The sequence below is a fragment of the Mchenga conophoros genome, linkage group LG17, assembly GCF_057382185.1.
Source record: "Mchenga conophoros isolate Kocher_MC1m ecotype Shallow Benthic linkage group LG17, M_conophoros_male_GT1.1, whole genome shotgun sequence".
Taxonomy (NCBI): Eukaryota; Metazoa; Chordata; class Actinopteri; order Cichliformes; family Cichlidae; genus Mchenga; species Mchenga conophoros.
Window position 1 is genome coordinate 10,417,280 of NC_140542.1, and position 12,922 is coordinate 10,430,201.

Genomic DNA, 12,922 nt, shown 5'->3' on the forward strand with positions numbered 1-12,922 from the left:
TTGCCTGGTTCTACTGGAAATTCCAGTATGATTCTTTACTGCTCACTTTATTTGTACTCATGTGCTGGTTTCTTCTGAGCTTTTATGTTCTGGCAGCTCTATTGGGAATATGCTAGCAGATCCCATTCTTTGTATATTAAAGAAAAATGTAGAAAAGACATCCCAGAAATTTCTGATGAGACCTTTCTCTTTGCCCAGTTGTTGTCATCTCTATCGAACTGCCTTATGAAGGCAAGAAGGGCATGCAATATATGACGTTTTTCCCCAACTTATCCAACTCCCTTAAACCTCCACCACAGTTTTCAGATTTGTTCCTAGATTTTGGGATCATCTGGAAAGACTCTGTTATCTTCCAGCAGCCATGTGGAGCCTTGTAAAATCTTTATGAGATAAACCACTCGCAATATCTGGGAGAAGCCTCAACACTTTAAAATGATATACAGCTGTTCAATAGTCTACGCTACTCAGTTGTTACACGAAGCATCTGGCTGAAAGATGCAGTGAAAAGGTCTTGATATCAGTAGTAGACGGGGTGTGGCCAACACTGGTTCACTAGCATCCTTGTACTGCACAAGCTCAGTTAACCCAGTCATTAAATTTCCAAGACTGGATGGCAAATTTTTATAGTAACCACGTTACGTCGACCTTTCTCGATCTGTTAACAAGCGAAAGTGAAATGGACAGTTTGTGAACCTCACTTAGATCAATTTCTGTTTGTTCTTGCGAGTTGCTTCACATAAAGCATGCTAGAAAAGTAGATTAAAATTGGGAACAAATTTAAAAAGCTTATGCTAGTGATCTCATAATGTGGTTTTAGAAAAAAACCTCTCAACGAGTTTTAAGCCTCTGGATTGTCTGCTAATGTATCATAAACTGGATGACTGGACAGTAGTAATATACCTATAGCTTTTTTGCCCCCACCCCCGCGGGCATTTCCCCCCCTCCCCTATCCCCCGCCGCGTCCATGTGCGTGTGCACGTGCGCGAGAACGGACTTTTTGCACGTGCATGTGGGTCCAGGGGTCATATGAGTTCACATGTGTTTAATAGCGTATTATTTAATGAAACCATTATGTGTTTTAATTAAACTCTTTTTAAAGGATTGTATAGGTCTCAGAGTTCTGTTATTTAGACATAGATGATTTAATTGAACTACTTTAGGGGTATTTTAACTAGTTAGGAGCCTTTTGCATTTTCTTCAGTGCTATTTAGGAGCAAATAGTTTTCAAACAGAGGGCCGCAAATAACAGGTATCCCTTTAGAAATAAACAGTGATACTTCTAAAAACCGGGTATTCCCACACAGCATTTAATTTAGCTAGTTTAGGAAGATTTCACTTTTCTAATAGTTTCACAGGCTAGTAGTTTTTAAATAGAGCACCACAAACAACATGTATCCCTTTAGAAATAAACTGTGATACTTCTAAAAGTACATATTCACACTAGCGCTGTATCAACCTCAATGTGGCTTTAATGCAACTAGTCTTATAATTATCTACTAGTCTGCAACAGTTGGACTCGATGATTACACATAGATGATTTAACTACTTTAGAGGCATTTCACTTTTCTAAAAGTTTCACAGGCCAATAGTTTTAAATAGAGCACCGCAAACAACATGTATTCTTTTAGAAATAAACTGTGATACTTCTAAAAACACATATTCACACCTAGGCGCACTCTGTAACAGTTAGACAGAGGGGGTACAGTTAGGCTCCCAACAGTCTGTAAAAAGGGATGAAGCAACAAAAGAGGAGCCCTTATCAAGAGTATCCCAGCCCAAAGGTGTTTCTTCACAAACAGTTAATGGCTTTAATGCAACTAGTCTTATAATTATCTACTAGTCTGCAACAGTTAGACTCGATGATTACACATAGCTAATCAGAGGGGGTGCAGTTAGGTGCCCAACAGTCTACAAAGCAACAAAAGATGCTCCTTATCAAGAGCATCTCAGCCCAAAGATGTTTCTTCACAAACAGTTAATGGCTTTAATGCAACTAGTCTTATCATGTCAGAGGCCAACAGAAACCATGTCCAACAGAGTCTCCAAAGGCCTGCCACCTTTCTTCCTTACATCATGCTCTTTTATCTCTACATCTCAGAGGTCAACTGAAAGTAGCCCCACCTATATAAAAACACCCCATCAGACACACAGTATCTTCCACACTACTTCACAACTGCCGCAAGGTATATCATTTTAACTTTTTATTTTTTCACTTGAACGTGCGTTGGAGCCGACTTTGCTAACCACACAGAGCGTTTCTGGCAGTCGGGCGTTGCTTATACAATAGAGAAAAGCAACAATACAGAGTGTTTCTCTGCTCCAAGAAATCCGAGGGCCTTTCACAAGGTAAGCATGTCTGTTATACCCAGGACATAAATGTCTGTATGTCAGTGCTAATTATTCAAAACCTGTTTTAAAACGTGACACATATGTTGTCCGAAAACATTTCCTCCAAATTTGCAAAGTTACTGATTTAAAAAAATATATATTTTCGAATTTTTAGTTCCATGTCAAACATATGATAGACTCTTGAGCATATTCGTATAGCTAAATTCACAATGGTATAACCGTGCTAAATAAAAGAGGCCCAAGCACCAATGCACTCTAATCCACTCCGCTAAACTGTATGTTGATAAGTACATGAAGCGTACCTCTACCTCTACAGCTGAAAACAGTTTGTATCCGCACTCTGAAGGTCTGCTGAATTTTTTTAATACGAACAGCAGATGATGAAATCCTGTTTATTGTAGAAACTGTCCCTAAGCTATTGTTGCTCATACTTACTGAGGTCCCTAGCTACTTCCTTACTATGTCAGTAAACTTTTTGAAAAGGAAGCTGTTGTAGATTTAAAGAAACATCTTAATTGAAGCAAAGGCAAAAAAAAAAACTGGAATGAATTTTATGTGACTGTTCATATTAAAGCCAACAACAAGTGAAAATCCCCCCCCCCTCTCTCTCTCTGTCTCTCTCTCTCTCTCTCTGTCTCTCTCTCTGTCTCTCTCTGTCTCTCTCTCTCTCTCTCTCTGTCTCTCTCTCTCTCTCTCTGTCTCTCTCTCTCTCTCTGTCTCTCTCTCTCTCTCTGTCTCTCTCTCTGTCTCTCTGTCTCTCTCTCTCTCTCTCTCTCTCTCTGTCTCTCTCTCTCTCTGTCTCTCTCTCTCTCTCTCTGTGTGTGAGTGTGAGTGAGTGTGTGCCCTCACAGAAGGAAGGTCACAGCAGGAGCTTTTCTCTAACGCATTACCAATCAGTTTTTCACAAGAAGTGTAGCTCATACAATGGTATAAGTGTATTCTTTGCGATACTTTATAAATATGAAACTAAAGATTTTGAGTTCGTGCACATTGTGAAGCAAGAATCTAAATATCTGTGTCACAATGATTTCTATAAAAGCGTGTTGTTTATGGGGATAATGCAACAAATCTTTTGTGCGTCCTATTAATGATCAATGGTAATTGAAGAGGAACCCTGACTCAGGACATTTTCATGACAAGTGACAGCGCAGACAACTACTAATGAGAGAACATGTTTTATCATCATAAACACGATCATCTGAAGCATCGTTAAAGTGTCACTTCAGTAATGTTGACTCATGCTTTTAATAATGACTTTAAAACACTAAACTCTAATTTCTGTGGTTTATTTTAAGTTTACAGAATATAACATGTGGTAAGACGACGAGTTTTACTTCTCACTGTCCGTGTTATGTGTATCTATTTATCATGTGTGCTACTTTGCTCTGTGGACTGTAAAATGTTTCATTGTGTTCATGAAATAAACCAGACTTTCACCGTCTGCATCTTTTACTGTTTTTCTGCTTTTGTTCACTCCAAGTTTGACAAAACCTACAGATATCCAGAGTTAACCCACTAACAATGTGGAGCAGTCACAGTGTATTTAGCTGCTTTTTCCCTGAACACAACCAACTGAGAGAAACGCCTGTAGGCCTCACTTTGGTCATTTGAACGCTGAAGGAGATTTGTTCCATAGACACATACTAGTGTTTCCTGCACTACTATGTTCTATTTAAATCCAGATTCCTTTTATAGTTTGCAGTGAAATTTGTTAAACCATTGCTTAATGGGACAGAAGTACAAGTCACTCTTTACTAACACATTTGTAGATACGTTTATTGCTGAACAACGCAGCTAGCAGTCTCACACACTCTTTAGGTTTTTCAAGTTATGTGTGTAAGGGTTTAGTCTATCAAACATTACCCTTTTTCCCCAGTATCACAACAGTATGACTCCCAAAGTACGGCTCAGTAAACAACCAATGATTCTAAAGCCAGAACAGAAAGATACAGTTGGAAGATGAATGATTGCGTTTTTATGATGCATTGTAAAACGACCCCCTCTTCTTCTTCTCCGTGTTGTTGTTGTTCGTGTGTGTGTGTGTGTGTGTGTGTGTGTGTGTGTGTGTGTGTGTGTGTGTGTGTGGGCCTTAGAAGTCAAATAATACATTAGCCATACTTAAAAAAAACATCTGAATTTCATTTAGAACTGAGATTGTAAGTTGTAAGCAGAAATCTTATGCACAGCCAGAAACATGTTTCCCCACTTTCACAATGCTGAGGTGTCAAATCCACAACCCCCAACAAATGGTTTGTTACACGCGGGTGTGAAGGGCAAGCTTTACTTACACAGCCTCACACACAGTAGATTTTTAAAGTTTTTGGGTACAGGGGTTTAGCCACAGATGCAACATCCACTTTTGATAAAGATCACTCCACCTGTTTATTTCTTAAGAAATTAAGCATCTTTATTAAGCTCTTATTTATAAATGTCTACACAATAATAGACACCGTGTGCTCTGTGACATTATAGTCTTCTACTTCTGCTTCCATCGGTTTGCATTTTAAACTCCCAGCCTTTCAGTTTGTTATGAACGACTTATATTTCTAACATTTTGTGATATAAAAGTGAACCATGCGACTTTTGTTATTTGGCATGACTTAAGACACGAGTTATTTAAACAATTCTAAATGACAGTGTGGTGGCCATAGTACTTTATGTGGGCCAAATGTGTTAAGGATAATGTTTATCAATGTAAAATTGCAAAGAATTTGTGGATAGAATATAACATTTTGTAAACAGTTACCTCAGAAGCTGTACTGGTAGATCTATGTATGTAAGGTAACACTATCCACAGTACTTCCACTTAAGTAACTAAACACATAAAGTCACCCTTACCAGTAATCCGCTGCTCCTTGAAAAAAGTAGCACAAACAGACAACTGACTGAGCAATGATAAGTAGAACTACCCGAGGCCGATACTCAAGCAGAAGAAAATTAAAAGTTGTTGTTTTTGTGGCTCGAAAAATTAAAGAAAGTATGTTTAATAATTCAACAAGACCCGCACCTTCAACACATGTACATTCAAATTCTGGAACAGGCTCATCATTGCTGTTGTTCAATAGTTTTTATCCGTTCGAAAAAGTCATTTTACGGCTTTAATGTTTCCAGCTGATAAGGAGAATGAGTGCATTTCAAATGAGCGTCCAAAGGCTTTAAACATCCGCTTTGTCTGTAACGCCAGTATCAAACTACAGAGCATTGTTTTTACTAAAATTCAACATTTTCAGATGAAAATTTGGCTGCTTTTTGTTTTTTCACTGTAACACCCACCTCAACGCCGTTTTTAGGATATTCTTGGTGATCCCACCTTTTTCATATTTATGCTTTTGGCACTGAGGGTATCTAATACGCATGTTGTCACTGTGTTTTTGTACTACCAGCTGCGAGGGCTCTGCTTTGAGCAGTCTGTTTTTATTTTGTCTCGTGACTGTGTGGTTTTTTTTCAAACGAGATCCTCCTCAGTTTGATTTTGTTACCACAAACTTTGTGTGAAGTTCACAACAGAGGTAAAGAGATTTAAACACCCCAGTTTAAGGAGGCAGGCAGGGGTTGGACCACCTGCACAGGACAGGTGAAGCAGAGAGTGTCCGGGGAGATGTGCAACAGAAGCAGAGGGAACATTTTACAAGATGAGAAATGGCACATTTAGGTGATTAAGGACTGTTGACAAGATTAAAAGACACGTCCGTCAGAGTTCAACAACATTACAGTTTGATTAAATAAAAAGTTTTTAAACTACACAAGGGTCATTTTCTCCTCTGATAGTAAGCATATTAAACATCAAGAAAGAAAGAGTATAAAGAAAAATAGTAAATGTGTGTCTAATTAAACTCTTCCTATGAACCTTATATCATCCTTTAATATGTTTGGTGTTACAAACTTGAAGAAGCACAGAAAAGATCATCAGACATTAATCTAATCAGTTTTCAGCCTTCATTCATATTGAAATGTTGAAATCTTCCCTGCTAGACCCAAGTGCAGCGTTTAACACCGTTGGCCATAACATGTTATTACAGCTATTATTAAATGGAGAGTCCTCTTCACACACTGAGGTTAATTATGAAGCTCCACAGGCTTCTGTGCAAAGACCAGTTTTGTTTACATTATACGTGCTTTAGAAGGCATAGCATACATTTTCACTGCTATGCATATGATACCCGCTTTTATTGGTTAAACCGCCGGGATGTCTTAGACACATAATGAGCTTTAATTTTCTGCTTCTAAGTTCAGATAGAACTGAGGTTATTGTAACGGGGCGTAAAAATCTTAGAAACACTGTGGCTAACAAGATCCTTACTCTGGATGGCATCGTCTTGAGCCGCCTGTTGTAGTGATTTGGTACATTATAAGTAAAATTGAAACATACAATCCCATAGCACAACATCAACATTTATTTATATACAAAAATAAAAATGCTTTTTCAGAAAAGAATTGTAACTTCACAATTCATCACCGGTTACGTGGGTACATTTTCTTTTTAAATGCACTAAATGTAGAATACATGGTTTGGTAAAATGTTGGTTACGCGTTCTAAGAATGAAAAAAATCAGTCTTTCAGAGAAAAAATTAGCAGCCACCTTTGTAACACTCTGCGACCAACCGTAGCTGTCTGATTTTCACCATGTCCAACCCTACCAGTTTGGTGTATGCCTCGGCGATGGCGTCAAAGACTTTCCTTTCCGATTTCAGTTCGTGCAAGAGAGTTTCCGCCACCATGCAGACTTTGACGTCGTCAATTTTGATGTTGCGAGCAATCAGCAGCCGTTGAATGGATGGAATGAAACGAGGGGTGAGGAGTCTTTTTCTGATGCTGTAATAATTTTCAGCGTAAAAGTCATCCTCCAACACTCGCGTACACTCGTGCTGTTTCTGGCGGGGTTGATCGGACATACAACCGTTGCATTCGTCAGTGAGGTACTTGTTGATTACTAGGTTGACAAGATGATACACCGCGGTTTTCACGGTATCGATGAACAAAGAAGATGCCCAACCGTCAAGCTCGTCCGCTTGCTGCGGCTTTTCCAAGGGGCGATAGGAACCGCGCGTGTCAGGTAATATTGTGCCCTCGTCCGCAGAACTTTCCTCCTCCTCCGCAGGGTGGCGCAGGGCTGTAGAGGCCATACTTCTCTCTGTTGTTGAGCTAAAAAAAAAAAGGTTTGAAGGAATGAGACGGCGGTCTTCTTTTTAAAATAACAGAAGGGGGGCGTGATCTGGAAGTGGGTTGATCTTAAAGGGTGCGGGTAGGTGTGGCAGCAATTTTCAAAAACCGTAGAGTGGGCCACTGTGTCTCTAGCAGCTGCAACTTTGGAAAAGAACGGTAATTCCCATCTGTTGGGCTTGAAATTCTCCATGAAAATGGCATCTTCCAGCCCTTCTGCTCAATCAACCATCAGAGTGACAGAACTTGGTACATATTTGGTACTTGGTACCAGGGATACTGAGCAATCTTTAGTCTCTGAAGATCCAGCCACGAACCCTACATTTGAAGATTGGAGTGAAGACGCACCGTATTCACCAGTGTCAGAGTGGAGCACACCCCCCTCACCACCACAACTGTGGACTATGGACACTGACAACGAGGAAGCTCTGCCATTTAGATAATTTGTTTGCTGTGTCTGTAGATGCTATAGGGCTACTTTGTGATACAAGTCCTTTACTGACTTTAATCATCATTAGTGTCTTGTTGCATTGTGTGGCACAGTTGTACTCATAAAATTGACTTGGAGTAATGTTTAGGAAAACAATACAGCTTGATGGATCAACTCACAAATAATGTACGGAGATTAGTTATATTAGTGTGTGTGTTTGCAGCGGCAGTATAATACCATAATGAAATTGGACAGTAAAGTGAATGACTGTGCATTTGTGTATGTATGTGCACTCACACACAGAGAGAGAATAGGTGAGCTTGCACAGAAATGCTTTCACTGTAAGTTAATGGCCATATAGAGAATTTTATATCCGGATCAAATAAGTATTGGCTAGTTTTATTGACAGCATTTTTTTTTATATGATGTTTGCACAAATGAAAAAATATACTCAGTGTTAACGTTTGCTGACGTATCCAAAAAGCCTTAAACGTACAATCAGTTGTTTTTGGAGTTTATTACCGTATTTTTGGACCATAAGGCGCATTAAGCGAATTAAAACAGTCAGATAAGTCAAACTTAAGTCAAACAGATAAGTCACATTCAAATAAACATAAATATTCTTGACATTGTTACTTACAGTTAATTACTGGTTGTCAGCAGATTAGAAATGCAACCCTCCTGTCTCCAGATAGCTGAATGAAGGTGAGGCAAATGTTTCTGAGCGTTAAAGTGTTTATTTTTTTCTATCCCTTCAGTAGTTAACTTCCTTCAGTATCCAGATTAAGGAGGAGTGAATATTTTTTCTGATGCCTATAATATACACTGTGTAGAGTATGTACTGTATATATGCTGGTGAGTAATATACAGAGATTACTCTCTCAAATGACCTCTATTGGGCTGAACTGGAAATGGTGTTAGACACTGAATGGAGTCCCTATACTGCGTGACTGACTCTTATTCTCTAATCTATATAATGGCACACACAGGTTAGATTAATATGGATGATGGATCCCAGCATTGGTTGATGTTGGTAGGTTCTGACAACCTTTGGGGATGTCACTGATAAAATGTAAATCCTCATAACGTCACTTAATGTGATTGGTTGGGGTGGGTGGGGGTCGCTGCGTGTGCTCAGTCACTCCGTCGTTGCTTGACAAGCTGTTAGATGTTCTGTCTTTATATGTGACATGCCACCACTCACACACACAGACATGCATGAAACACAATACCACCCCATATGTACTCTGCCACCTACATGACACAATATATAAATAATATGATCACACAGATGATACACAATGATACTAGCTTTCAAAAAGAAAAAGCGTAATGATGTGCAGCAAAGAGAGCGATTACAGATTTGTTCATCAGTCAAATGTTTCCTATTGAGCTCTTGAGTTATTCTGAATTGAGTGATTCTGAACACAGGTTACCAAAAATGCTCCAAAATAAGAAAATGTGAAATCCAAGGGAAGCGAATACTTTCTGAATGCATTTTATTATGTTTGACTATATGTTTGACTTGTGCTCATGTGTGAATGTTAGCTTGGGCTTCCAGATAAAATGATGTGTGGTGGTAATCGGTAAGGGCGTTTTGGTTATATCAGCGTTATTCCCCAGTATCATGTTCATTTTTAAAAATGATTTCAGGGTGTATCTTGGCCCTGGCAGCACAGGCACAGACAGTTTGATTTGCATTATCAGTATCAGTTAAGATTGAGACATCATCGCTCTGGGGTGTCCTGTAGCAATACTGCTAACAGCTCATTAGACCGATAAAGAGTAAGACTGAAGAAAAGTTGTCAGTTTAATATCATACAGATACAGACGGATATTATCCAGGCACACACAGAAATTAGTTTGGGAAATATTTATCATAGTTTGCGAGTCTTTTGCACCATTCAGTCCAGCTCATAATTAACTGGCAAATTCCAGAGCCATTAGTTACACAAGGTCACTAAGCAGAGAAACACTGATTAATCTTAGTGTATGTGTGAGAAACTGCATACAGCACCAAATCTGACACTGAAATAGGCAACTTGTAGTGTTAAAATTTGCAACTTAATTGTATTATTGTATTATATGTTTAACTGCTCATTAAACACATATTCTCTCTCTCTCTCTCTCTCTCTCTCTCTCTCTCTCTCTCTCTCTCTCTCTCTCTCTCTCTCTCTCTCTCTCTCTCTCGATCTTTTTAAAAAAAATTGTGTTTCAGTCTCCGAAAGAGTCAACTCTGCCTGCATCTGTGTGGTTGATCTGTCACCATGAAGCATCAGTCTATTTCCCGATGGTTGAGTCAGCTGGGACTGCCACAGTACTGCACAGCACTGGAGCAGGAATATGATGGCGTAGAGGTAATACAAGTACATGTGCGCACACAGCAGCACAACCCACATGTTTTTTAGCATCCGAGTTTTTAAATGACTCGTGAAGCTGTTGTAAATTATATAAAACAACAAGCTTAGAGGAAAACCTCTTGAGGAAAATGATGTTTACTGGAAAGTAAACATCATTTTCTAGCGCTCAAGAAAAGGTTTTCTGTGGGTAGTTAACCTGCCAACGCTTTAGAAGTGTTTTAGTGTTGATTGTTAATCATTTTAACTATGGTATTCAGACATGGTATAAAAATGCCAAAAATGACTGAAATTGCTACCAATGAGAGCGCGGGATACCGCTGATTAGAGATCCGAATCGGTTACCTAGGCAACCAAATGGCAATCGGCTTCAAAGTAATGTGTGACAAGTGAATCCATTCCAGTATGAGCCAGCTTAAAGGACATATAATACTTTTATCATTTTTACGTATATATTTTTAGTTTTGGTAGGTCTTGTCCTAAGTTGGGTGAAAAAACAAACAAACAAATCAAATACAAGAAGAACCACAAAAGGACACCACTGATGATTTGGATAAACATTTTGAACTACAGAGGACATTTAAAAAAAAAATTAAAAACAGTTGTTTGAGCAGATAATGAGATTTGCATGATCATATATCAGATGTTGAGTTAATTTAAGTTGGAAGATCTATACAGACCTATACAGAGGGCACAACATCTTTGTTTCTCTAGAGAAAGTGACATGATTGATAGTAATAATATAAAAGGTGTTTTATTGTCCCCGTGAGCTGTAAGTGATAAATACATTGTAATTTGAATGAACTGACCTTTTTAAGTAGTCACACAATGTTTGCATTCCAACAACTGAAATAGTGGTTGTTATTAAGGCAGTTTCCCACGACTGACTACTAAAGCAGCCTTATAAAACTTCATCACCGGCCTGAATGGACAGCGATGTGGAGGCTGTTCAGCCATTACCCAACTTCATGCTGAATGGTACACAGCCTTTGGCTAGGGGACAAGATTCATGAGCCAATAAGACATGAATTATTGCGTTACCTCTAGCTAATGTTTACCCAGAATGCATCTGTGCATAGTGAAGGCATAATAGAGAAAATACAAGAAAGCTTGCGCAAGAAAAGGCTATTCTAGTCACGTTTAAATGAAAGAGTGTAGATATAAGTTGTTATGTGAAATATTTTCTCAATATTAAATGGATGAAATTCTGAGCGTAGATCTACATGTAGCTAATGCTTTAGGATGTACACTGTGTATTTTTTTTTCAGTGTAAAGGAAAGTCTCTGTAAGGTCTGACATATATACTTAAGGTGATGGTGAGGAGTTGTTTGCACTTCTTGTTACACTGTAATTGCTGTTATGGGAGGATAAAACTAAGAACTATCCCCTACCTCTTTCTTGACCATCCTCCATTCATAATGAAGTCAGTGCAGTGTTGCTAACCTTCCTATTCATATTAGAACAACAACATGAGGTTCAGTGCCTCTGAGCCATCCATGCTTGTGAAAACAAACCTAACTAAACTAACATCATTAACACAGCCTTTGCCAGTGTTGGGGTCATTATTCCAAAAAAGTAATGTATTACATGCTACTTCTTACTGTTCTTGCAGTATGTTACTTAAAGAGAAAGTAATTTGTTACACTACTAGTTACATTACTTTCTCGTTACTCCGTGAATTGACCTAAAATGCATCGTCATGTAATTACCAGCTAATAACATAAAGGTTGGGTTACAGTTCCACACACCAACACAAATCTCTCTGCTAATGTAGACGCACATAGAGCTTTCTTTTAGGGTTTACATAAGAAGAAAGCTGACAACACAACATGAAAACATCCCTAATAGACTTTAAAGCCATTGTGATTCTACTTTAGAAACATGCACAGGTAGAAATGGAGAATGGAAGTCTGGCTGTATGTCAATGCCTTTGTTGAAGTTCAGCGTCTGGGTGCTGGACTGCGATTAGCATGAACTCAGCTTTATCGTCTTTCTGGGTTCTTTGCTATCTTTGTGTTAGCAATATAATGTGGTTGTTTCTGTACTTGATGCTGTTAGCACTTAACCGTCACACTCTTATCCTTTCTAAGTATGTACTTTGATTATAGTAACACGTTAAACCCAAAACTTCTTGCTGCAGTAATGTTTTTTTTAATATCTGCCTGGATGTTGGATGTTTGCTTGGGTTCTCACAGTCCAAAGACATGCAGTTAGTGGGGTTAGATTAACAGGTCATTCTAAATTGTCCATAGGTGTGAATGTGAGTGTGGATGGTTGTCTGTCTCTGTGTTAAGAGGATAAGAGGAAGAGAATGGATGCATGTATTATAGATTTTGAGGTGATGATGATTCTTGATTTCTCTTGATTATCCACAAAACTACAGTTAACAGTTAACGTACAGCATTTAGTTAGAGAACATGGATGTTGTCTTTCTCAGCCCCACCTTATAATTTAACCTGTGTCTCCACTGGAGATAGAAGTGCTGCTTTTTTAAAATTTTCTGCCACGTGATTCAAATGTCAAAGAGTTTGACATTTAAATTCAACAGGCCATTTTATTACCAAAAATATCGATTCATGCAGTATTTAAAAAAATTCCAGATCACTGCGCCACAGTGAGATGTTT

At 38.6% G+C, this 12,922-nt stretch overlaps 1 protein-coding gene across 1 annotated transcript in view; it reads left to right on the forward strand.

Annotated features, from left to right (window-relative positions):
• The window catches only part of bcar3 (BCAR3 adaptor protein, NSP family member), an 82,729-nt gene that overhangs the window by 3,314 nt on the left and 66,493 nt on the right, over positions 1-12,922 (forward strand). Inside the window, exon 3 of the mRNA XM_085251755.1 lies at positions 10,159-10,297. Coding sequence (XP_085107881.1) covers positions 10,208-10,297 — 90 coding nt within the window. The 5' untranslated portion in view covers positions 10,159-10,207. The remainder of the gene's footprint in view (positions 1-10,158; positions 10,298-12,922) is intronic.